The sequence below is a fragment of the Macaca thibetana genome, chromosome 13 (assembly GCF_024542745.1).
Source record: "Macaca thibetana thibetana isolate TM-01 chromosome 13, ASM2454274v1, whole genome shotgun sequence".
In the NCBI taxonomy this organism is placed as follows: Eukaryota; Metazoa; Chordata; class Mammalia; order Primates; family Cercopithecidae; genus Macaca; species Macaca thibetana.
In genome coordinates, this window is record NC_065590.1 from 15,773,268 (window position 1) to 15,800,965 (window position 27,698).

The 27,698-nt window shown below is 42.6% G+C and overlaps 1 protein-coding gene across 1 annotated transcript in view; it reads right to left on the reverse strand.

Annotated features, from left to right (window-relative positions):
- Positions 1-27,698, reverse strand: part of TTL (tubulin tyrosine ligase) — a 45,251-nt gene that overhangs the window by 10,304 nt on the left and 7,249 nt on the right. The window contains exons 3-6 of the mRNA XM_050753100.1: positions 23,304-23,536; positions 15,733-15,868; positions 13,877-14,146; positions 2,093-2,236 (exon numbers count right to left, since the gene is read on the reverse strand). Of these exons, the coding sequence (XP_050609057.1) occupies positions 2,093-2,236; positions 13,877-14,146; positions 15,733-15,868; positions 23,304-23,536 (783 nt within the window). The remainder of the gene's footprint in view (positions 1-2,092; positions 2,237-13,876; positions 14,147-15,732; positions 15,869-23,303; positions 23,537-27,698) is intronic.

Sequence of the window (27,698 nt, forward strand, 5' to 3'; positions counted from 1 at the left end):
AGGCCTAAGATCAGAGGCACTGGATGAGGAAGACGGAGCCCAGCTTGCCCACACCTCCCCAGGCAAGCCTGCCTAGTACCACGTGCCCAGCCACGACAGGAAAGCAGCTCAGCGAGTGCTGTCAGCTGCCTCAAATGCTGCTGACAGGTCCAGGGGGTGGGAACAGAAAGAGGCTGCTGGAGGTGGCAATAAGGACTTGGCTGGGGACTTGCAAAGAACAGCTTCTGTGGGGCAATCAGGATGGGAGCCAGCCTGGAATGGACGGGAGCATGGATGGGAACAGAGGAAGAGAAGACAGCTGTGCAAAGGCTGCTCTCCACAAACTGGGCTGTGAAGGGAACCGGAGAAGGTGTGATTGCTGGAACAGGATGTGGCATCAGGGGAGGACATCTTTTTGAATAGTTGGGAAAATCTGCTGGGACTGCATATGCTGATGAGAACTAGGCATCAGAGAGGGAAAAAGGTGAAAATGTAAATGAGCCAGATAAGAGGACAGGATCAGGAGGAGGGTAAGGTCTAGAGCACCATGGAGGGACAAACCCCTGATAGAAAGGACAGCGGGTAAGACTGGGCACACCACTGTCGATTTGGCGAGGGAAGGTGCGGAACCCTGCCTTCTTCCGCCCTTAGCCCATCTAACTCGCATTTCGCCTTCAGATCTCAGTTCCAACATTACTTCCCATTGTGGGCCCGTGGCTCAGTTACGTTACCTTTCAGCATCCTTTGTTCTCCATTAAAGCACCTGTTCCCATTTGTAATTGACACCTGCCTGGTCTCTTGTCTGCCCACAGTCTCTTCCCAAGAAGGGTACAGCCTGTGTCTCTCTTTGCCCCCACTGTGAACCCACGCCTCGTACAGAGCCTGGCCAGGTAGGCAGCACCTAATAAGCACTTCTCAGCTGCAGAGACTGATGAACAAGATGGAATCATGCCTGTCGCAACCATCAGGCAATGGTAAAGGCCTAGCTTCTATGTAAAGAACAACTTGTGTGTTGATGCTGCCCCTTGCAAGTACAGGACTTTCTCTTAAACATTTTGAAAAATCACTCAATTTCTTCAAGATGTAGATGGGAACCATGACAGGGTCTTGACATGATGAAAGTGGATCATGAAAGAAGAACGCTCAGCACAAGAGAATTGAGTCCAAGTGACTTTCCCTGAAACATAAGGCCCTCCACAGAAGGTCCTCTCTTACCTTCCTTCCTCCTTAATGACTCCATGACACTCATACTACAGCCAGGCTTCTCCCGAGAGGAGCAGAAGTTCCAGAGGGCAGGTTCTCGGGAGCTTCTGTTCCTCTGGGCGTCTCCCAGACCTGCAGAGCCCGAGACAGGGCGAGACCCGCAGGACGCTGCACCTTTTTCGGAAGCCTCTCCCCCCACCACCCTTTGGTGCGGCGGAATCCTCTTTTCTTGTACCCCAGCTCCAGACCCACCATGTCTAAGATACCTTCCCAGACTCCTTCCTGCCTCAGGAGCCCCTGAACTTCTGGGTCGCCACATCATAGGATCCTGCTCACTCAGCTTGTCACACGGCAGTAATGAGCTTTAACACTCCCATGGCATCTACCACCCACCTGGGCACAGGCTATCTGCTTACATTTTTTTTTCTTTGGAGACAGTGTCTCTCTCTGTCACCCAGGTTGCAATGCAGTGGCACAATCATGGCTCACTGCAGCCTCAACCTGCCAGGCTCAAGTGATCCTCCCACCTCAGCCTCCCGAGCAGCTGGGACTATAGGCACACAGCACCATGCCTGACTAATTTCTGTATTTTTGGTAGAGATGGGGTTTTGTCATGTTGCCCAGGCTGGTCTTGAACTCCTGGGCTCAGACAATCTACTTGCCTTGGCCTCCCAAAGTGCTGGGATTACAGGCATGGGACACCGCACTGGGCCTATCTGCTTACCATACACGGGGAAATGGGAAAGGAAATGACTCAGCAAAGCCCCCTGCCAGACAGAGTCCTCCCAAGGGTCTCCTATCAATGTGGCATCCTCCCTTACAGCAGTCAAAGTGTCTACACTTGTACCCAGACTATCCCAACTGCAGAACCAACTTCCCATTGTGAAAACACAATGACGTGCAGGCTTACTGAGCACACGCAGGGGCACCGTTGACCTCAATGAGCCACACCTTCAGCTCCTCATCCACCATGAAGTCAAAGCCGAAGAGCTGGAAGCTCTGGTAAGGGAGGTGCTTGGTGCTAATGGCAGGCTCCACGCTCAGGAGGCAGTTCCTATAAGGCGGGAGGGGAAATGCTCATTAGAACAGGGTGATCAAAGGAGAAGGAAGACATGAGGTGTGCTTGAAAGATTTCATATGAGATGAATACAAATATCAGTTTTGACTTCATTCTCTCTTTCCTTTTTTTTTTTTGAGACGGAGTTTTGCTCTTCTTGCCCAGGCTGGAGCGCAATGGCATGATCTTGGCTCACTGTAACCTCCGCCTCCCGGGTTCAAGCGATTCTCCTGCCTCAGCCTCCCAAGCAGCTGGGATTACAGGGATGCGCCACCACACCCAGCTAATTTTGTATTTTTAGTAGAAACGGGGTTTCTCCATGTTGGTCAGGCTGGTCTCGAACTCCCAACCTCAGGTGATCCACCCGCCTCGGCCTCCCTAAGTGCTGGGATTACAGGCATGAGCCACCATGCCTGGCCTAATTTCTCTCTTTTCAACTTATTACCATTAGATTATTCAAAAGAATGTTACTTATCAAGCATTTGTTAGAAAACTCTGCAACCACTTATGTTCTTCCAGGCAAAAGCCACTTTCCCATGTCTCAAGAAGCAGTAGAGTGCTGAGTCGCTGTGGCCTCTATAAATGAAGATTCCTCCAACAGCTGGGCTGCTGCCATGTTTGTTTATAACACATAAAACATTTCCATGTATCTTTGCCATGTAAAGAATGGACTGCCCTTTGGTGAACGCCAGGATTTGCAAAAAAAAACATGTTGACCTCATGATTTCGCTAGTTCTAGTTCTAATGGCAAATTATTGCTAATTAAAAGATTTAAGAGCTATGCAAGTTGAAACTAAATGTTGAAAAAAGAAGTATTATTAGCAACAACGAATGGAAAAATGGCGCGATTTTAGTGACACAGAAAAAAGTTGAAAGTGAATCTCAGAAATACAATGAATGAACAAGTACATGAAGTCTCAGGTCAGGCCAAAATCTTGGACAAGTGATTGTTCAATGAGATAATTACATAAGGAACTTGTCATAACTCCTGGCACCTAGGAAGCATTTAATAAATGTTACTGTTATGAACAATTTTTCATCATATTTCATTATGATAACCATATATCTATTATTTAGGAATAATAAATACCTCTTACCTACAACTATCCCAGAAAACCTATGCCATTTCTGTTTTATAAAGATCTTTCCTGATTTTTCACCCAACTGAATGCTGGGGCAAAATATTTCTCTCAGTAAATTAAATGTGCTACAATGACTCTAGCGGTACCCAAGATAACTGTCCTTCTACACAGCTGTGTATCTGGAAGGAAAAAGATACAGGGGTCGGCCGGGCGCGGTGGCTCACGCCTGTAATCCTACCACTTTGGGAGGCCGAGGCGGGTGGATAGCCTGAGGTCACGAGTTCGAGAGCAGCCTGACAACACGGCGAAGTCCCATCTCTACTAAAATTACAAAAATTAGCCAGGCATGGTGGCGGGTGCCTATAATCTCAGCTACTCGGGACGCTGAGGCAGGAGAATCACTTGAACATAGGGGGCAGAGGTTGCAGTGAGCCGAGATAGCGCCACTTCACTCCAGCCTGGGTGAAAGAGCAAAACTCCATCTCCAAAACAAAACAAAACAAAAAAAGATACAGGGAACTGTTGTTCATGTGACTAAGACGTAGCTCTAGATGCAGGTTTTGACTCATGACTTTAATAAAGAACTAAGTCCTTTGTGAAACTGAAGCCAGGGTCAATCCTCCTCCCTCGGCCCTCCACAAACTTCAATCTCCTTTTCTTTTTTCCTAAAAAGAAAAGTATTTTAATAGATACATTTAAACCTTTAAAAACTATTTTGGTTTAAATGGTTCTTTTAAGATGACTCATTTAAAAACCAATTATAATAAAAATTTCTTCTCCCATTCATATTCAACCTGCATTGACAAGCACGTATCACATTAACAAAAAAAAATACCTGTTCTACACAAGAATATCCTTCACTTTTGCTTTAATTAAAATATTCTTGGCCGGGCGAAGTGGCTCACACCTGTAATCCTAGCGTATTGGGAGGCCGAGGCAGGTGGATCACTCTAGGTCAGGAGTTTGAGACCAGCCTGGCTAACATGGTGAAACCCTGGCTCTCTGCTTTAAAAAAAAAAAAAAATTAGTTGGCTGTGGTGGTGCATGCCTACAATTCCAGCAACCCAGCAACTCGGGAGGCTGAGGCAGGAGACTCGCTTGAACATGGGAGACGGAGGTTGCAGTGAGCCGAGATCACACCTTTGCACTCCAGCCTGGGAAACAGAGCGAAACCCTCTCTCCAAAAAAAGCAGGAGTCAGGGTCTCACTCTGTCGCCCAGGCTGGAGTGCAGTGGCCCAATCATGGCTCACTGCAGTCAGCCCTAACCTCTCCGAGCTCAAGCGATCCTCCCAATTCAGCCTTCCAAGTAGCTGGGACTACAGGCACACACCCCCACACCCTACTACTTTTTTTGTATCTTGTAGAGGCAGGGTTTTGCCGTGTTGCCCAGGCTGGTCTTGAACTCCTGGGCTCAAGTGATCTGCCTGCCTCAGCCTCCCAAAGTGCTGGGATTACAGGCATGAGCCAATGTACCTAGCCTGTTTTAATTAGAATATTCTTTAAAATATTATAATTAAGGAAGATTTCAAAGTTGAATAGATGCTCATGGTAAAAAAACAGAGAGAGAAAATAATGAAATACAAAATGGAGGCCGGGTGCAGTGGCTCATGCCTGTAATCCCAGCACTTTGGGAGGCTGAGGCAGGCAGATTACTTGAGGTCAGGAGTTCAAAACCAGCCTGTCCAACACGGCGAAACAACGTCTCTACTAAAAATACAAAAAAGTAGCATTGAGTGGTGGCACATGCCTGTAATCCCAGCTAGTCGGGAGGCTGAGGCAGGAGAATCGCTCAAACCCGGGAGGCGGAGGTTGCAGTAAGATGAGATCGTGCCACTACACTTCAGCCTGGGTGACAGACTAAGACTCTGTCTCAAAAAAAAAAAAAGACAAAATAAAATAAAATAAAATAAAATGGAAAGAAGTATTACATTCCAACATAAAGGAAAAACTGAGAATCAGAAGCCAAACTAATTTTGTTTGTCTTTTTTTGGCTGAAAGCTCAAGATTAATAATTCACTTTAAAGGATTTTTATCCATCATCAGAGACTTATACAGTGCATCTTTTTTTGGCTGGAGTGGGAAGTTAGGGGGAGGCTAGATGGAAAGAAAGCAAACCTGAGAGCTGCTGGGAGCATTTATAGCACCACAGCAGCCACACTCTGAACAGCACTGAACAATGCGGAGAGGGGGCCGCAAACTTCCAATGAAGCTTTTGCCTAAAATAGGAATCCTTTCCCCGCATACTTGATTTATCTGGTGTCAGAATTCCAACCACCTATACTCCCTGAAGAAATGGGACTCCAAGCCCTGTAATTATTCTACTGGGCTCTACGAGAGAATACGGTAAGGAAAAAGTCTCAGTCACTGTGACAGGGTAGCATTGACGTGGTGGATAGTAGAACAATGGGACAGAATGGAGATCCTAGGAACAGACCCTCACATAAACGGCCACCTGATTGACTGACTGACTGATTGATTTCTGAGATGGAATCTTGCTCTGTTGCCCAGGCTGGAGTGCAGTGATACGATCTTGGCTCCCTGCAACCTCCACACCTCCCGGGTTCAAGCAATTCTCCTACCTCAGCCTCCCAAGTAGCTGGGATTATAGGCGCACGCCACCATGCCTGGCTAATTTTTGTATTTTTAGTAGAGACAGGGTTTCACCATGTTGGCCAGGCTGGTCTTAAACCCCTGACCTTGTGATCCACCCGCCTTGGTCTCCCAAAGTGCTGGGATTACAGGTGTGAGCCACTGTGCCCAGCCAGCCACCTGATTTGTAACAAAGACACACCACAATGCAGTGGGGAAAGCATAGTCTTACACACAAATGGCCCTAGGTCAATGGGATATCCTTGTGGAAAGACATGAAATTTGATATACAACTTCAGATAGATTATAAGTCTAAAATATAAGAGATAAAACCCAGATGTCTACCAACTACAGAAGGAATAAACTGAAATATTTACACAATGGAATATTACGGAGTAATAAAAAGGATAAACTACTGTTATGTGCAATAATATGGATGAATGCCACGGATATAACACTGGAAAAAGTTGAACATAAAACAATAAATATGGTATTCCATTTACATAAAGTTTAAGAACAAGCAAAATGAATCTAGGGTGATAAAAGTCAGAAAAGTGGCTGACTTTGGCAGGGAATATATATATTTTATTTATTTTTTTTTTTTTTGAGAGGGAGTCTCACTCTGTCACCCAGGCTGGAGTGCAGTGGCCCAATCTCAGCTCACTGCAAGCTCTGCCTCCCGGGTTCAAGCCATTCTCCTGCCTCAGCCTCCCAAGCAGCTGGGACTACAGGCACCCGCCACCATGCCTGGCTAATTTTTGTATTTCTTAGTAGAGACGAGCTTTCACTGTGTTAGCAAGGATGGTCTCGATCTCCTGATCTCGTGATCTGTCAGTCTCGGCCTCCCAAAGTGCTGGGATTACAGGCATAAGCCCCCGGGGCTGGCCTGGCGGGGAATATATATTTTGAGGGAGTTCAAAGGAGTGTTCTCAGATGCTGTAAATGTTTTTTATAGTTTTATTTACATCACAGTTAGGTTGAGTATATGCATAACTGAAAACTCACGAAACTGTACACTTCGTGCATGTTACACCTCATTTAAAAAATCTTTACTAGATTTAGTAAACTGTAGTAAATGAACACTAATGCTAAAAAACTACTTCCAGGCATATTTAGAAATAAGACCAAGAGAAAAAAGAGACAATAGAAACAGACCTAAAAGTCAGGAGTTGGCAAACTTTTTCTATAAAGGGCCAGACAGTAAATATTTTAGGTTTTACAGGATATATACCGCCTCTGTTGCATATTCTCATTTATATAATCTTTAATATATAAAAAACATTCTTTGCCCACAGACCTTACAAAAACAAGCTATAGGCCAAATGCGGCCCATACACAGGGCATACTCTGGATTACTCTGCCATGGGTAATTTGGATTTTGGAGTTATCAGATAAGGATGTTAAAGAATTGCCATTATCTTCAAGAAAATACGAGGCAAGTGGGAGAATTTCATAAGACAATTATCATATGAAAAAGAGAAACAAATGGAAATTTCAGAACTAAAAAGCATACTAAAATCAAGAACTCAATAGGCAAGTTTAACAGCAGCTTTTAAAAGCTTTTACCTTTTAAAAATTGTTAATAGGTTTTAATAGATAAAGAAAGGATTAGCAAACAAAGATGTCAGAAGAATGAGTACAACCATGGAGAGATAAAATGATACATAAATGCCATAAAAGTGGAGAAATAGTGAAAAGCACTAACAATCATGTAATCAGAGACCCAGAAGAAAAGCAGAATGGAACAAAAGACACAACTGAAAGTATAACGTCCATGAATATTCCAAAACTGGTAAAAGATATCAAGCCACAGTGCAAAAAGCACTATGAACACAAACGCAGGAATATGTACAAAGAAAACTACACACATCTCATAGTAAAATTTATAAAAACCAATGTAAAGGAATCTCAAAAATAGAGAAAAGATACATTAACAGCAATACTAAGATTTCACCTGACTTCTCAGCAGAAAAGATGGAAGCCAGAATACAATGGTATGCACCCTTCAGAGTGGGAAAAGAAATTAACTGTGGCTCAAGCCTGTAATCCCAGCACTTTGGGAGGCCGAGACAGGCGGATCACGAGGTCAGCAGATCGAGACCATCCTGGCTAACACAGTGAAACCCCGTCTCTACTAAAAAATACAAAAAACTAGCCGGGCAAGGTGGCGGGCGCCTGTAGTCCCAGCTACTCCCGAGGCTGAGGCAGGAGAATGGCGTGAACCCGGGAGGCGGAGCTTGCAGTGAGCTGAGATCCGGTCACTGCACTCCAGCCTGGGCCACAGAGCGAGACTCTGTCTCAGAAAAAAAAAAAGAAAGAAAGAAAGAAATTAACTGCTTATCTAGAAATCTATTTCCAGAGCAAATGTCCTTAACAAAATAAAGACAAAATATATTTTTAGACAAATAATTAATTTATCACAGCAGACTTTACTTAAAAACTACTAAAAATTAGTTTTTTGTTTTTTTTTTTTTTGAGTCAGAGTCTCGCTCTGTAACCCAGGCTGGAGCGCAGTGGCACAGTCTTGGCTCACTGCAACCTCCGCGCCCCCAGGTTCAAGTGATTCTCCCACCTCAGCCTCCCGAGTAGCTGGGACCACAGGCGTGCACCACCATGCCCAGCTAATTTTGCATTTTTTGGTAGAGACAGGGTTTCAGTATGTTGACCAGGCTGGTCTCGAACTCCTGACCTCAAGTGATCCACCCACCTCTGCCTCCCAAAGTGCTGGGATTACAGGCGTGAGGTACCGCGCCTGGCCTAAAAATGAGTTTCTTAACAATAAGCAAAATGATCCTAGATAAAAGCAAGGGAATGTAGGAAAGGAAGAGAAACAACATAGAAGGTGAAACTGTGTGGGGAACTCTAAATGAATATTAACTATAATCATAGGAATGCTGTCTTGTGAGTTTTAAATATATGTAATATTAATTACATATATGTACCTACCATCCACTATCTTTTTTTTTTTTTTTTTTGAGACAGAGTCTTGCTCTGTCACCCAGGCTGGAATGCAGTGGAGCAATCTCGGCTCACTGCAAGCTCCGCCTCCCAGGCTCACGCCATTCTCCTGCCTCAGCCTCCCGAGTAGCTGGGACCACCGGTGCCCGCCACCACGCCCAGCTAATTTTTTGCATTTTTAGTAGACACGGGGTTTCACCGTGTTAGCCAGGATGGTCTCAATCTCCTGACCTCGTGATCCACCCGCCTCGGCCTCCCAAAGTGCTGGGATTACAGGCGTAAGCCACCGCGCCCTGCCTACCATCCAGTATCTTTAAGCCTCTTCCCTGTGTCCCTTTGCCTGCCTTCTGGGATAGAAATAACCAGTTTTGAATTTTATGTTTATCACTTCTTTGTTTTGCTTTACATGTTTACCATACATGTGTATTTAGCTAAATAAAACATTATTTAATTTTACTTGTTTTTTAAATTTATGTAAGTGAAATAAATTTGTATGCATCTTCTATATAGCTTGTATTTATTGCATTTTTTTTTTTTGCTTAATATTATATTTGTATAAATCCAGTGAAAATACCCTTCAGGAAGACAGTGAAATAAACACATTCTCAGGTGACAGAAAACTAAGAGGATTTACCAGCAGCAAAACTGTTCTAAAGGAAATGCTTAAGAGAGAAACTCAGAACTTTAAAACTTAAGGAAGTATATGGGTAAATATAAAAACTCTAAAAGAAATGCTTAAGTCTGAAGGGAAATGATACCAGAGAGAATCTCAGAACTTCGCAACTGAAGGAAATACAAAAGTAGTATCTGGGTAAATATAAAAGAATATTTTTCTCCTTTTATAAAGTAGGTTTCTTATAGACAGTATAGAGTTTGGTTTTATAGTTTAAAAATAATCCAATCTGATAATCTATCATACCTGTACAAATATATATATATAACTGTTGATAGCAAAAATAATAACATTATGTGGTAGAGATTTCAGTGTGTAGATATATACATATGATGACTATAACATAGAGGGCAAGAGTTAGTGAACTATGTTATAAGGTTTTTGCATTTTATTTGAAGTGGTAAATTATTAACTCTAAGAAGGCTGTAAAACAATTGATAGCTATATTGTAATTCCTAGAGCAAGCACAAAAAAAAAAAAAAAAACAGAGCCAAATGAGTCAACAGAAAAATTAAAATAAAACTCTAAAAATATTTCACATAATTAAAAAGAAGATGGGAAAAGGAGACACAAAAAACAAAAACAAAAACTACAATAAAGGAGGGGACAGACGACAAATAATTACATTACATTTAAGTAGTATAAACACACCAATTAAATGACAGTGATTATCATATTCAATTAAAATTAAAATACAGGGCCAAGTGCCATAGCTCACGCCTGTAATCCCAGAACTTTGGAAGGCTGAGGTGGGTGGGTCACCTGAGGTCAGGAGTTCAAGACCAGCCTGACCAATAGGGAGAAACCTCACCTCTACTAAAAATACAAAATTAGGCTGGGCGCGGTGGCTCATACCTGTAATCCCAGCACTTTGGGAGGCCAAGGTGGGAGGATCACGAGGTCAGGAAATAGAGACTATCCTGGCTAACACGGTGAAAACTTGTCTCTACTAAAAATGCAAAAAATTAGCTGGGCACCTGGTGGCGGGCGCCTGTAGTCCCAGCTATTCAGAAGGCTGAGGCAGGAAAATGGCGTGAACCTGGGAGGCAGAGCTTGCAGTGAGCGGAGATCGTGCCACTGCACTCCAGCCTGGGCGACAGAGCAAGACTCCGTCTCAAAAAAAAAAAAAAAAAAAAAAAACAGAACACAAAACAAAATTATCCGAGAAAGGTGGCACATGCCCGTAATCCCAGCTACTCAGGAGGCTGAGGCAGGAGAATAGCTTGAACCTGGGAGGTAGAGGTTGCAGTGAGCCGTGATCATGCCATTGCACTCTAGTCTGGGCAACAAGAGTGAAACTCCATCTCAAATAATTAAAATAAAATAAAATAAAAATACAAAACCCAACTATACGTTGTCTACCAGAAAACTACTTTAAGTATAGAATATAATACCTAGGGACAGTATAGAATAGAATAGAATGAAAATAAAAGGATGGAAACATACTCAAAACATGGAGATATACCATGGAAACATTAATCAAAAGAAAGCTAGATTGGTTATATAAAAATTAGGCAAATAAATAAGAAATACTGGCTGGGCATGTTGGCTCACGTCTGTAATCCTAGCACTTTGGGAGGCTGAGGTGTGTAGACTGCTTGAGCCCAGGAGTTAGAGACCAGTCTGGGCAACATAGTGAAACCCTGTCTGTACAAAAAAAATACAAAAATTAGCCAGGTATGATAGCATGTGCCTGTAGTCCCAGCTGCTCCGGAGGCTGAGGTGGGAGGATGGCTTGAGCCTGGGAAGTGGAGGTTGCAGTTTTCTGAGATCATGCCACTGAACTCCAGCCTGGGCAAGAGAGTCAGACCACCTCAAAAAAAAAAAAAAAAAAAAGAAAAAGAAAAAAAGAAAGAAAGGAAAGAAAATCACATAATGATAAATAAAAGAGTCAATTCCTAAAGAAGATATAATAATCCTAAATATATATGCATCTAATAACAGATCATCAAAAGACATGAAGCAAAAACAGACAAAACTGAAAGACATATACGAATCTACAATTATATGTGGAGACTTCAGTGCCTCTCTTTTCAATAATAAATAGAACAAGCATCGCTTCTCAGCCTTTTGGCTAAGATCAAGAGTAATATATAGAACAAGCAGAATAAGGCCAGGTGCAGTGGCTCATGTCTGTAATCCCAGCACTTTGAGAGGCCAAGATGGGAGAATTGCTTGAGCCCAGGAGTTCGAGACCAGCTTCGGCAACAGGGCAAAACCCTGTCTCTACAAAAAAATATACAGAAATTAGGTGGGTATGGCGGAATGCACCTGTAGTCCCAGCTACTTAAGCTTGAAGCCAGGAGGTTAAAGCTGCAGTGAACCATGTTTGTGCCCCTGCATTCCAGCCTGGGACGCAAAGTAAGACTTAGTCTCAAAAAATTTAAAAATAAAAAAGAACCCTCTGCCCAACTATAGCCAAGTACACATTCTTTTAGTGCACATGGAATATTACTAAAAGACCTTCTGGGCTATGGAACAAATCTTAGCAACTTTTAAAGATGAAACCAGACAATATCTCTTCCTGACCTAATATTTGGATATTAAACAAAAATTTCTAAATCACATGAATCAAAGATAAAATCATAAGGGAAATTAGAAAATATTTTCATAAAATGGAAATGAAAACATACCAAAATCTGTGGGATTCAGCTGATGCAAAATTTAGAGGGAAACTGAGACAGGCTTTTATTTTTTTAAAAAAGAAATATCTCAACCAGCCTGACCAACATGGAGAAACCCCGTCTCTACTAAAAACACAAAATTAGCTGGGCATGGTGGCACATGCCTGTATGCCTGTAATCCAGGCCACTCGGGAGGCTGAGGCAGAAGAATCACTTGAACCCAGGAGGCAGAAGTTGCGGTGAGCTGACGTTGTGCCATTGCACTCCAGCCTGGGCAACAAGAGCAAAACTCCATCTCAAAAAAAAAAAAAAAAAAACAAAACAGAAAGAAAAAAAAGAAAAAGAAATATCTCAAATCAATTATTTAACCTTTCACCTTAAAAACTGGAGGCCGGGCGCGGTGGCTCACACCTGTAATCCCAGCACTTTGGGAGGCCGAGACGGGCAGATCACGAGGTCAGGAGATCAAGACCATCCTAGCTAACACGGTGAAACCCCGTCTCTACTAAAAAAATACAGAAAACTTAGCTGGGCGTAGTGGCGGGCGCCTGTAGTCCCAGCTACTCAGGAGGCTGAGGCAGGAGAATGGCGTGAACCCAGGAGGCGGAGCTTTCAGTGAGCCGAGATCGCGCCACCGCACTCCAGCCTGGGCAACTGAGCAAGACTCTGTCTCAAAAAAAAAAAAAAAAAAAAAACTGGAATAGGCTGGGCATGGTGGCTCACATCTATAATCCCAGCACTCTGGGAGACCAAGATGGGAGGGCTGCTTAAGCCCAGGAGCTTGAAACCAGCCCGGGCAAGACAATGAGACCCAATTTCACAAAAAATAAAAAAATTAGCCAGGCACAGTGGTGTACACCTGTAGTCCCAGCCACTTGGGAGGCTGAGACAGGAAGATCCCTTGAGCCGAAAAGTTTGAGGCAGCAGTGAGCTATGATCACACCACTGTACTCCAGCCTGGGCAAGAAAATGAGACACCATCCCTTAAAAAACAAACAAAAAGCACAACTAGAAAAAGAGTAAATTATATCCTCCAAAAAGCAAAAGGAAGAGAATAATAAAGTGCATAAATAAAATAAGCTGAAAAGAAAAATAGAGAAAACCAACAAAACCAAAAGCTAATTTTTTGAAAAGATTGATAAAATTGATAAATGTGTAGTCAATCTGTCCAAGCAAAATAGAGAGAAAATAAAAATTAGCTGGGCATGGTGGCTCACGCCTGTAATCCTAGCACTTTGGGAGGCCAAGGGGGGTGGATCACCTGAGGTCAAGAGTTCGAGACCAGCCTGACCAATGTGGAAAAACCCCGTCTCTACTAAAAATACAAAATTAGCCCAGCATGGTGGCACATGCCTGTAATCCCAGCTACTTGGGAGGCTGAGGCAAGAGAATTGCTTGAACCCAGGAGGGGGAGGTTGCGGTGAGCCAAGATCGCACCATTGCACTCCAGCTTGGGCAACAAGAGCAAAACTCTGTCTACAAAAAAAAAAAAATATATATATATATATATATATATATATTCATGATCAGAAATGAAAGAGGAGACATCATTACAGAACCTACAGACATTAAAAGGAAAATAAAGGAATATTACAAAAAATTTTTGCCCATAAATTAGACAACTTATATGAAACAATTCGTTGAAAGGCATAGACACCTAAAGCTCCTTCAAGAAGAAACACGTAATCAAAAAAGATACAATTAAGTTACCTTATTATATGTTTGATTTGTAGTAAGATACTACTTTCTAGGGTAATGTTCAAAGCACTTGTTAGGTACTGATTGAACTCCTTGAAGAACATTTCATTTCCTTCTTCATACTTCCCATAGTTCTTTGAGTACTCTTTTTGAATGCAGTGATTGGTCAAATGGCAGGTTTTGTCTTGGAAATTATCAACATGATACGGTTCTGAAGCAGTCCGAAGCACACCCTCTCTATAGAGGTAGATATTATACTGATGATCCACCAAGACCCAGCTTCTGCAATTCAACAAAAACACGGCTTTACTCAAGTTATCCAAAGTTTCTGCATATTATATACATCAGTCCCCACATCTTGACTTCTTTTAGGGGGTAGGTGAGGAGTGGGAGGCAACTAGGGAAGGAGGACGTTTCTAAAACTATAAGAGGCATATTAGGATTTAGCTAAGATAGTGAGTTATCACTACAATGAGGCAAACAAAACATTTTACCATAAATAACAAGGAGATTTTGATCAAAAGATAAATAAAGCATTTTGAAGACATTCAGATGGGTTGTTTTTGTTTTTGGTTTTTTTGAGACGGAGTTTTGCTTTTGTTGCCCAGGCTGGAGTGCAATGGTGTGATCTTGGCTCACTGTAACCTCCGCCTTCCAGGTTCAAGCAATTCTCCTGCCTCAGCCTCCTGAGTAGCTGGGATTACAGGCGCATGCCACTATGCCCGGCTAATTTTTGCGTTTTTTGTAGACAGGGTTTCACCATCTTAGCCAGGCTGGTCTCGAAATACTGACATCAGGTGATCCACCCGCCTTGGCCTCTCAAAGTGCTGGACAGGCATAAGCCACCGCACCCAGCCCTAGATGGGCTGGATTTTAAGGTTCACCTATGAAACCTCCATTTGTCATGTCTCCTCTTCTAGTAATCTTAATAGTGTTCCTCCTGAAGATGATCTGACATTGGGTTGACGTCCAAGAAGCAACAAATCGTTATGAAGCAATCAAGGAGACAAAGTCCTTGGCAAGGAGCTGACAGCAAGACCAAGGGTAAGTTGAAGAGGCAGGGCTGTTTAGCTTTAGAATGCACCACACAACCTCTTTCTCCATGCCAAGCCCCTTGCTCAGAAACGTACAATCTCCTGAGGTGTGGTCATAAAATCCAGAGTGGGATACAAATAATGAAGTGAGGAGAAATTAATTATTTGGCAAGGTTGCATAACCTGTTGTGTCTGAATTACGTGTTCCATGTACATCTCTCAGTTTATTCCATAAGCAAGATCATATATTTATATTCATTTCTTTGAATCCACAAGTCATTTTCACAGAAAAGATTTTTTTTTTTTTTTTGACACAGGAGTCTCGCTGTTGCCCAGGCTGGAGTGCAATGGCGCAATCTCAGCTCACTGCAACCTCCCCTCCCGGGTTCAAGTGATTCTCCTTCCTCAGCCTCCCGAGCAGCTGGGATTACAGGTGCCTGCCACCATGCCCAGCTAATTTTTGTACTTTTACTAGAGATGGAGTTTCACCATGTTGGCCAGGCTGGTCTCAAACTCCTGACCTCAGGTGATCTGCCCACCTCGGACTCCCAAAGTGCTGAGATTACAGGCGTGAGCCACTGTGCCTGGCCAGAAAAGAATATTTTTTAAAAAAGAAAACCCATAATTTGTAGTAACATTTCCTAGATGAAAAAAGAAGAAAGAAAAATAGAAAATTAGGTACAGAAGCTCAGTTCTGCTCAGCTGCGCTCAATTTTGGTAACATATTAAACATGGTCAAACACTTCCTCATATTCCATGTCCCTCTCCCCACCGTATACCACGGCAGTTTTTTCAGATGAAGAAAAACAAAAGCTATGGACATGAATGCATTACCGAATGTCAAACTTGCGATGACCTGGCTCAAGCAGCAGAGGGTGCTCAAGATATTTCTGGATCACGTGCACTTGGCCCTGGTTGTCTATGAAATCGAGAAGCTCTGAAGCCTCTGACGAGATGAGAATGCCTTCACCTAACAGGGAAAAAGCAAAAGAGAAACCAGTCCAATTCAAACCAAGAGCTCTCTATAAAGCCAGAAAGGAAATATGAAAACCCCACAAGAGGCTTTCAACGTCCTGCTCATCTTTTTCCTTCCCTTCCTTACTCCAGTCTCCCTTCTCCCCTCAAGAGTACCCAGGATTATCCTACCAACTCCTTCTCCATGCGGGTTGTCAACACTATCTTGGCTGCCTACAACCATGAAAGCTCAGTTTTACAGAAATTCAAAGTGTCTAAGCACTCAAAGTAAATACTATTCTACTACTGGTCACTGGTTACCACAATAAAGACTACAAACACAATACCTGCCCTTCCTTCACCATATCTCATAGAACTACCAGGAAGGTTAAGGCATAAAGATGAATGTTCAAGTAGGTTCCTTGTAGCGTTGTAACAGAAAAAAACTGGATACACTGGAATTGTCCATTAACATTAAATAATTGATATATCTTTTTTAGTAGCTTGAAGTATAATTCACATACCAAAAAATTTTTATCCTTTGAAAGTGTACAATTCAATGGCTTTTAGTATATTCAAGAGTTTTAAACCATTACTACAGTTTTTTTGTTGTTGTTGTTTGTTTTGAGATGGAGTCTCACTCTGTCACCCAGGCTGGAGTGCAGTGGCGCAATCTCAGCTCACTGTAACCTCTGCCTCCCGGGTTCAAGCAATTCTCCTGCCTCAGCCTCCCGAATAGCTGGGATTACAGGCGTGTACCACCATGCCCAGCTAATTTTTGTATTTTTAGTACAGACAGGGTTTCACCATGTTGGCCAGGATGGTCTCGGTCTTCTGACCTCGTGATCTGCCCGCCTTGGTCTCCCAAAGTGCTGGGATTACAGGTGTGAGCCACCATGCCCGGCCTACTACAGTTTAATTTTAGAACGGTTTCACCAATTCCCAAAATAAAAACTCTGTACCTATTAGCAGTCACTCACTACTCCCTCCTCACCCCAGCTTCTGACAACCACTAATCTACTTTCTGTATCTATGGATGTCTCATCTGGACATTTCATATAAATGGAATCACACGGTATGTGGCCTTTCGTGTCTAATTTCACTTAGCACCAAGTTTTCAAGGTTCATCCCCATTGTGGTGTGTATTAGTAGCATGTTCACTTCTTTCTTTGGCTGAAGAGTCATTTTTGTTCATTCAGTCCTCAATTGATGGACGTTTGCATTGTTTTCATTCTTGTTTGCCTCTTATGAATAATGGTGCTATAAGATTTGCATACAAATTTTTGTGAACATATATTTTCAATTCTCAGGAATACTAGGTATGCAGGTGTGCGCCACGACATTGGCTAATTTTTGTAATTTTTTGTAGAGATGGGGTCTTACTGTTTGCTCTTTTTCTAATTGGATTGTGTGTCTGTTTTTGTTTACTGTTAAGTTTTGAAAGTTGTTTATATATTCTAGATCTGAGTCCCTTGTCATATGTATGACTTAAAAATCCTTTCACCCAGTTTGTAGCTCATCTTTTTATCCTCTAATGAGGTGTTTCAAAGAGTAGAAGTTTTATTTTGGTGAGGTTCAATGTATCAATTTTTACTTTCATGGATTATATTTTTGGAGTGAAGCTCAAGAATTCTTTGCCAAGCCCTCTCTCCTTTTTTCTGAAAAATTATTAAGTCCATGATCGATTTTGAGTTAGTTTTTGTATGAGGTGTGAGGCTTATGTTGATGTTCATTTTTCTGCCTGTTGATAACCACCTTATCTAGTACAATTTGTTGAAAAATTTATCCTTCCTCTATTGAATAGCTTTTGCACCTTTTTCAAATATCAGACGGGCATATATGCTTTGGTCTATTTCTGAGTTATCTATTCTCTTCCACTGATTTATGTTTCTTCTGTTTTTGAGACAGAGTGTTGCTCTGTTGCACAGAAGTGCGATCTCGGCTCATTACAACCTCTGCCCCCTGGGTTCAAGCAATTGTCATGCCTCAGCCTCCCAAGTAGCTGAGAGCACAGGCCTGCGCCACCACACCTGGCTAATTTTTTGTATTTTTAGTAGACATGGGGTTGCACCATGTTGGCCAGCCTTGTCTCAAACTCCTGACCTCAGGTGATCCACCTGCCTCAGCCTCCCAAAGTGCTGGGATTGCAGCCATGAGCCACCACGCCTGGCCCCACTGATTTATGTTTCTATTTTTCCATGAATGCTATAGTGTATTGAGTACTGTAGCTCTAAAATATGTCTTAATATCAGTTAGCATGTTTACTTATACTTTATTCTTCAAGACGTTTAAGCTATTCTAGGGCTTGTGCCTTTCCATATGAAATTTTATTATTTATTTATTTATTGAGATAGAGTCTTGCTCTTGTCGCCCAGGCTGGGCCCAAGCAATTCTTCTGCCTCAGCCTCCTGAACAGCTGGGATTACAGGCGCCCGCCACCGTGCCTGGCTAATTTTTGTATTTTTAGTAGAGACACGGCTTCACCATGTTGGCCAGGCTGGTCTTGAACTCCTGACCTCCGGTGATCTGCCCGCCTCGGCCTCTCAAAGTGCTGGGATTACAGGCGTGAGCTGTCCAGCGCCTCCATGTAAATTTTTTTTGAGATGGAGTCTTGCTCTGTTGCCCAGGCCGGAGTGCAGTGGCGTCATCTTGGCCCACTGCAACCTCCACCTCCCGGGTTCACGCCATTCTCCTGCCTCAGCCTCCCAAGTAGCTGGGACCACAGGTGCCTGCCACCATGCCCAGCTTATTTTTTGTATTTTTAGTAGAGACAGGGTTTCACCATGTTAGCCAGGATGGTCTCGATCTCCTGACCTCATGATCCGCCCACCTTGGCCTCCCAAAGTGCTGGGATTACAGGCATGAGTCACCATGTCCGGCGCCTCCATGTAAATTTTTTTTTTATACTTTAAGTTCTAGGGCATATGTGCACAACGTGCGGGTTTGTTACATAGGTATACATGTGCCATGTTGGTGTGCTGCACCCATTAACTCGTCATTTACATTAGGTATATCTCCTAATGCTATCCCTCTCCCCTCTCCCACCCCATGGCAGGCCCCGGTGTGTGATGTTCCCCCTCCTGTGTCCAAGTGATCTCATTGTTCAATTCCCACCTATGAGTGCTGCTATAAAGACACGTGCACACATATGCTTATTGCGGCTCTATTCACAATAGCAAAGACTTGGAACCTCCATGTAAATTTTAAAAGAAGCTCCATGTCTATACAAAAAGTTTGCTGAGATTTTGAGAAGAATTACATAAACCTATAGACCAGTTTGGGGTGAACTGACATCTTTACTATACTATCCTGCAATCCATGAACACAGTATGTCAGTCCATTTCTTTAGGTCCTCTTTGGCTTCCTTCATAATCATTTTACTATTTTTAGCATACAGAGCCTATACCTGTCGGTTAAATTTATACCTAAGCATCATATTTTCTCTGGGGTGACTATAAGTGGTATTGTGTTTTCTTTTTTGTTTGTTTTTAAGACGGAGTTTTTGCTTTCTTGATCAGGCTGGAGTGCAATGGTGCGATCTCAGCTCACTGCAACCTCTGCCTCCTGGGTTCAAGTGATTCTCCTGCCTCAGCCTCTTGAGTAACTGGGATTACAGGCAACCGCCACCAAGCCCGGCTAATTTGTGTATTTTTATAGAGACAGGGTTTCACCAAGTTGGCCAGACTGGTCTCGAACTTCTGACCTCAGGTGATCCGCCTGCCTCAGCCTCTCAAAGTGCTGGGATTACAAGTGTGAGCCACCATGCCCATTGAAGTAGTACTGTGCTTTTAACTTTGGTTTCCACATGTTCATTGTTGGCATATAAAAATGCAATTAAGTTTTGTGTGTTGCTCTCATATCCTGTAACATTGCTGAACTCACTCTTTAGTGAGTTGTCACCATTTCTTATTTTAACCATTTTAATAAAAGTGTAGTGACAGCTCGTTGTGGTTTCAATTTGCTAGAATCTTCTAATCTACGCTTCAGATTTGGAGCTGATTTCTACCTGGGTCTCATGCTTTCAGTATAAGTGAATTTAATTCAGTTCATTAATTCAATGATTCACCTTTCCCAAACGTTAACGCCCTTTTCAACTACCTTGTTGCTGTCTCTTGTTCTACCATCTGGTGAGCTTCTTCAACAAGAAACTGCAAATCAACCTGAAAAAGCTCCCTTCTTCTCGTTCCCTACACACATGACTCATGTTGTTTCATCTCCCTTAGGAATCAGGCTCAGATTTTTTGATACACCAGTATCAAAAATTATAAAATAAATTTGAATTGTATGTATTGTTTTATACCTACAAAATAAGACAACAAAAACGGTGATACTTTTAGTGACAGTTCGTCGTGAACTGCTCCCCGTTAGCTTACAGCCCTTTGAAAAAGCAATAGGATAACACAGAGCAAGAGCCATAAAGGCTTCGTGTCATTTGACCAAGTAATCTCATGTTTCAAAATTACTCTAAAGAAATGTTTAAGAAGAAACAAGAGTTTCTTGTGATCGCCCAGGTGTGATGGCTCATGCCTGTAATCCCAGCACTTCGGGAGGCCGAGGTGGGAAGATCACTTGAGCTCTGGAGTTCAAGACCAGCCTGGGTAACATAGTGAGACCTCATCTCTACTGAAAATCAAAAAATTAACAGGGTGTGGTGGTGCACAGCTGTAGTCCCAGCTACTCAAGAGGTTGAGGTGAGAGCGGGAAGGGCGTGGTGGCTCACGCCTCTAATCCCAGCACTGTGGGAGGCCGAGGCAGGTGGATCACGAGGTCAGGAGATCAAGACCATCCTGGCTAATGCAGTGAAACCCCATCTCAACTAAAAATACAAAAAATTAGCCGGGCGTGGTGGCGGGTGCCTATAGTCCCAGTACTCAGGAGGCTGAGGCAGGAGAATGGTGTGAACCCGGGAGGTGGAGCTTGCAGTGAGCTGAGATCACGCTGCCACTGCACTCCAGCCTGGACAACAGAGTGAGACTCTGTCTCAAGAAAGAAAAAAAAAAAAAAGGAAGGTTGAGCTGGGAGGATCGCTTGAGCCCAGGAAGTCGAGGCTGTAGTGAACTGATATCATGCCATCATACTCCAGCCTGGGCAACAAAGCAAGACCTTGTCTCAAAAAAAAAAAAAAAAAAATATATATATATATATACACACACACACACACACACACATACATACATAATACAAAATTGAAATTAAAAAAAAAACAAGAGTGATCTACAGCAAAGACATTTACTAATGTTTTCTGTAATAGCAGAAATAGCAGAACGATGAGGTTGTTTCTCAACAGTAATTTGCTGTTAGAGATGTAGTGTGTTCCCATGCTCCAGGTGAGAGGTGAAGGTGGCTAGATTAGAGATAGGCAGTGGGCACAGTAAACAGTGGCTTCATAACGGATAGAGTTTGAAGGTTGAGTCAACTATACAAAGCATGTAGTAGGTACCAAATAAATGCTTAACAAGAATAAAAGTCATTCATTCATCCTATTGGTTTCATTTTATAGTTCCCAAACATAATAAATATGTATCACTTATCTCCTCACCTCCTAAAGCAAAAAGTCTTCGTGTGGCATTTTATGCTCTCTTGACTTCCCCCGGCTGCTGGGTGTCCCTCTGAGCCTTGCCTTGGTGAGGGTCCAGGGATCACCCAGGTGTCCTCACAGTGGCCATACTGACTCCAATCCCAAACCCACAGGAGGATTCTGGAGTACCATGAATGGAGTACTATTTCCTCTTCCAATTCCGTCATTTACCATTGGAACCACACTGGGCGGCAGTACTTGAGAAAAGGTCCCAAAAGGGGAGAGAGAAGTAAGGTACCTGGCTTGTGGCAAGAGTCCAACTCTCCCCCTTTCAGAATACCAGCTGAGGCCTTCCTGTCTCATGGTTGGTGGAAAAGAAGGTGAGGTCCTTTCTACCCAGAATAGAAATGAGTACCAGTGGCCAGATGTCTTCCAAGGCAATACAAGAAATGAGTTCAAAATGGAATGAGACAGAGTCTCATTTTGTCACCCAGGCTGGAGGCACGATCTCGGCTCACTGCAAGCTCCGCCTCCTGGGTTCACGCCGTTCTCCTGCCTGAGCCTCCCAAGTAGCTGGGAGTACAGGCGCCTGCCACCACGCCTGACTAATTTTTTGTAATTTTAGTAGAGATGGGGTTTCACCATGTTAGCCAAGATGGTCTCGATCTCCTGACCTCGTGATCCGCCCGCCTCAGCCTCCCCAAGTGCTAGGATTATAGGCAGTGAGCCACCGCGCCCGGCCGGAATGGTTTTATAAAGAGCATATGAGGGCAGTCATAGACAGAGACTGTTTATGTGTTCATTACATTGGGAACTGCCTCTATTTTCAGCCTGATTTAATATTATAAACCTTACCCCTTATACGCATTCATTCAACACATATTTGTTGAGTGCCTACGAGGAAGGTACAAGGATGAATAAGACAGAATGTCTGCGTTTGTGTGAAGCCTACAGAACAATGGGAGAGATGGACAGAGAAGTAGTATAGTGCCAGGAAGAGGTTAATGCCAGGAAGTAAATGAGGCAGGGGAAAGAGAACGAAAGCAAAGGACACAGAGGCTATTTCAGATTAGAAAAGCCTTCCCTGATGAGCCAGCATCTGAGGTGAGAGAAACAAAACAAACTATGTAAGCACATTCTAGGAACAGAGACAAGTTTGGAATATTTGAGAGATACTAGGCAGTCTTTGTGTCTACAGTCCAGAGAGCAAAGCTGAGGATAGAAGGAGATGAGATCAGAGATACGGGCAAATGTCAAATGGTGCAGGCTACCATTAGGAATCCGGAGTCCATTCTAATTGCATTAGGAAGCCAGCTGGTAAGTTTCAAGTAGGAAGTAACATGATTAGATTTATGTTTTGAAAACATCATTGTCCGGAAGGAGAACTGGTTGAGAGCAGGCTCTGCAGTTACACACACTAAAGAGAACGGGAGCTTTGATTTAGAGGGGAAGCAGTGGAAATGGCAAGAAATAGTCTATTCAGAATGTATTTTGAAGGTAGAGCTAGCAAGAGTTGCTAATGCATTAGAAGTAGATTGTAAAGAATAGAGTAGTCAAGGATGAATCCTAGGTTTTAAGCTTCAGAGACTGAGTGAAGAGTGGGATCATATACTAAGTGGAAAGCGTGAAGGAGGAGCAGATTGGCATGGGCAAAGTTGGTAAGGAAATGAAAAGTTCTGTATCAGATGTACTCAGTTTGAAATGCCTTTTAGAGATGGTGAGGGTGTCAATGGATCTAGAGCTTAAAGGAAAAGACCTATACTGGAGATATACATTTAGAAGGCATCGGTACATAGATGGGTATTTATAACTATGTAACTAGACACGGTCTCCACCTTCAACGATTCAGATTAAAATAGGGTCGTTCATCTAAATACATCACAATAGGAACAACTCACCAGGAACAGAGGAGGGGACAGCAGTGCCAACTCACCTTTGGCACCAGCTGATGACTTTGCAATCCAAACGTTGCCCTCTCCATCCTCCTTCTTTCTGTTATAGGAAGCGAGAAAGAATTCTCTTTCATCTGTCCTTGAGTTACTGACTGGTGGTTGAATTCCATTCTGTGCTGGAGCAACTGGGGTCTTGAGATTGGTTGGATAAATCACATAGGACTCAGGGAACCATGTGCAGGACTCAGCCAGTTCAGGGCTTGTCTTGATTAGCCTGGCAGATGACAGAAGAGGGTCAGCCTCCCTTCTCAGTGTACTTTGTCACTCCCTTCAGAAAGGCCACTGCTTTCCCCCAGAGATCTTCCAGGAGGCAAAGCGTGACTCAGTCTTCTAACACCTCTGTTTGCTCTTAGTCTCCCTGGACAAAGCTCAAATGCATTACTGGGGAGCACACAGCTGTTAGATGCAACTTTAAAGGCATACCCCAGTTAATTCAAAAGGCTTAATGTCCAACGCTTTCGCTCTTTTTAAAATGCATCTCTAAGGAAGCTTCACTGGACATAATCCTGAGCCAATACCTTTTCAACACATATGTTGTTGAGCCAGACCCATACTAAAAAATGAAATGGGGAAGAGAGGAAAATTTAAGTAGCAAAAAGACTACCCTGGCCCAACTCTCTATAGGAGAAAAGGTTATGTAGGAATCTGAATTAGAAGACTTTTTAAAGCCCTTCTTTTCTTGCTTTTAGCTCAGGCTGGCTTCGGTGACAGAATAAAAAAGGTATCTTTCTAACAGAACACAGGACACCAGTGGTCATAGTGAAATATACCTCCTGCTCCCCAAATACCTTAACACCACAGAAGATAAAGTCAGGCAAGGCCCTTAGCACACAGGGGCTTCCCACAGCATCTACTCTGCAATCAGACCCCTGGAGCTAGAGGCACTGGTATCACATTTCACAAATTAGGAACTGGGTCAGAGAAGCAAATTTCCTAAGATCATAAAGGTAGTGAGGACCAGCCAGCATGCATCCCGAACTCCCAAGTCTTTCTTTTTTTTCTTTTTCTTTTTTTTTTTTTTTTAAACAGCTCAAGCTACTACAAAACCCCCAAGTCTTAACTGGAAACCTGCTCTTACTCCCCAGGAATCAGAGACAGGGAAGAACCTGCCCACAGACATCCACTGGCCTTCCCTGAGCTGTGCTCCCTCTTCTGTTTAGAACAGAACTGTTAATGCCAAGTCCATGTTAAGATTCACCTATAAAACCCAGTCTGTGAACGAATGGTGGAAATAATGACATTTTAGATAGAGATTTAAAATAAATTTATTTTAAAGCGAAAGGGAAAGAACTGAAAAGCTACTCGAACTTCAAAGAACAAAATAAACATATTTTTAACTCACTGAAAGTTCAACTCCGTATCTGCATTGTCCCATCCAGTGGGCAGTAGTCAGCCACATATGGCCACTGAGCATTTGAAATGTGGTCAATGTGACTCAGGAACTGAATTTAAAGTTTAATTTTTTTTTAATTTGAGACAGAGTCTCACTCTGTCGCCCAGGTTGGAGTGCAGTAGTACGATCCTGGCACACTGCAACCTCCACCTCCCGGGTTCAAGCAATTCTCCCACCTCAGCCTCCCGAGTAGCTGGGATTACAGGCGCCTGCCACCATGCCCAGCTAATATTTATATTTTTAATAGAGACAGGGCTTCACCACGTTGGCCAAGCTGGTCTCAAACTCCTGACCTCAGGTAATCCACCTGCCTCAGTCTCCCAAAGTGCTGAGATTACAGGCATGAGCCACCATGCCAGGCCTAAAATTTAATTTGCCTTTAATTTAAAAATGGACGCATTATAAAATATTTTTCCATTAGGCACAACTTTATTGATATGGTGAGATAACACTTCACTTTACTGTTGCATTGCAGCATGCACGTCAGGGCCATGTGTCATTTCTAGTATCACACACAAACACATCGCTATTCTATTCAGGGACAATAGATTGATTCAGTTCTAGTGATTTATTTCTGTGCACTGATGAAACATTATGATACGTTTATTACGCAGAGAGCATGAGTTACAGTGCTAGCTACGTACACCACAGTTGGTAACTTAGGTGAAACAGAATTTCTTCCTAGTTAAAAAAATATTTGGACAAAGTTTTAACTGAGTAGGGACGCTACTAGAACTATGACAGAAGCTAGAACTATGACAAGGACAGTAAGAGATTAAAAAAAAAAAAACTGAAAGGAGATATGCCACAGATTCACAAGAAATGGTGACTGCAATAGGCTGTGGTCAAAGTAAAATGAAAAAACGGTTGTGTAAAGGAGACTTTTTTAGCAAATACATAATAAACTTGGTAAGTATTTTCCTCTCAATGCTCAAAAAAATTAATGAAACTAGTGGCTGAAATCACAATAGCCAACATATTTTTAAGCAAATGTTTAACAGAGTCTGAGTTTATAATTTTGGACAACTATAAAATGGCTTGGATTCTTACACAAAAAGAAAACCATTTTAGATGCAAATGTGGTTTTAAAAAAACTATTTTAAGGAAAAGACTTAAAAATATAATTTACAAAAAACGAACAATCTTCAGCTGAGTCACAATTGCCCACAGACTACAAAACCTTTCTAACAATCAGAGATTGACTCAAAATTTGAAAAATATTAAGTAATTTCTTTAGCTTTAGGTGAACTGTGTGACATAAAAGATGCTGTCCAATTAATACTTTGGATGTTTTGCCTCAAAGGATTTCCAAATATATGAAAAAATGTTGTCAAATTTCAGCTTAAAAAATATCAAACTCGGCGGGCATGGTGGCTCATGCCTGTAATCTCAGCACTTTGGGAGGCCGAGGTGGGCAGATCACGAAGTCAAGAGATCAAGACCATCCTGGTTAACACGGTGAAACCCTGTCTCTACTAAAAATACAAAAAATTAGCCAGGTGTGGTGGCAGTTGCCTGTAGTCCCAGCTACTCGGGATGCTGAGGCAAGAGAATTGCTTGAACCCGGGAGGTGGAGACTGCAGTGAGCCGAGATCGCGCCACTGCACTCCAGCCTGGGGGACAGAGAGAGACTCCGTCTAAAACACACACACACACACGCACATAAAACCTCATAGTATAGATATTTTAAAATCTTTTACGTCTGTCACAGAATTTTACCTACATGCAAAAAATTACTTTCTAACATGACAGATAGGACTTCAGCTAAGTTGTATTAAAATATGGATTTATTATGGCTAGGCGCAGTGGCTCACTCCTGTAACGCCAGCACTTTGGGAGGCCGAGGCAGGTGGATCACCTGAGGTCAGGAGTTCAAGACCAACCTGGTCAACATAGTAAAACCCTGTCTCTACTAAAAATACAAAAAACTAGCCGAGCGTGGTGGTGGGTGCCTATAATCCCAGCTACAAGGAGGCTGAGGCAGGAGAATCGCTTGAACTGGGAGGCGGAGGTTGTAGTGAGCTGAGATCGCACCACTGTACTCCAGCCTGGGCGACAGAGTAAAACTCCATCTCAAAAAAAAAAAAAGAGGATTTACTAAGATTTTAGTAGACTATTTTCCTTTACTACTTCATTTTATTGTATGACACATGTTGGAAACATCTGCTTCATGGCATTATGTGTTACATATTGAAAACATTTGTGTTAGGTTTGCTTTCTGTTTGTTTATCTGAGACAGGGTTTTGTTCTGTTGCCCAGGCTGGAGTGCAGCGGCACAATCTCAGCTCACTGCAAATGCTGCCTCCCCGGCTCAAGCGATTCTTGTGCCTCAGCCTCCCAGTAGCTGGGACTACAGGTGCGCACCACCATGCCCAGCTAACTTTTTTTTGTATTTTTGGAAGAGACGGGGTTTCACCATGTTGGCCAGGCTGGTCTCAAACTCCTGACCTCAAATGATCCACCTGCCTTGGCCTCTCAAAGTGTTGGGATTACAGGCGTGAGTCACCATGCCCAGCCTTGTGTTAGGTTTTCTGAAGCAGACTCTAAGTGTCATGGATACAGTTGTTAAAATGGTTCTGTATATACTAGATGATTCTCCAGTTCTTGGAAGCAGAAGATAATGAATTTAATGATACTGTGTTCTCTGCCAGTATTCACTGATGGAGAGGGGGTTTTTTTAAAATAAAGATTTACTTTTCAACTCCAATTCAGATTTTCTTGAAAATAAAAGGAATGTTTGTCAAATCATTATTTTCACTCAGTAATTCATCATGTCAATAATCAAAATAAAAAATGACTGTCATTTGCATTTTCTTATCTATCTACATACTGCATATAAACAAGCTAAATTTAAAGCTCCAAGGAAGGGAAAAGAAGACCTTATTTACGATCCAGCCAGACAGGTGTGAGAATTTATGTTTCAACTTCATAATATAAGTTGATAATAATGATTTCACGTATTTTTATAACATGACTCAGTATG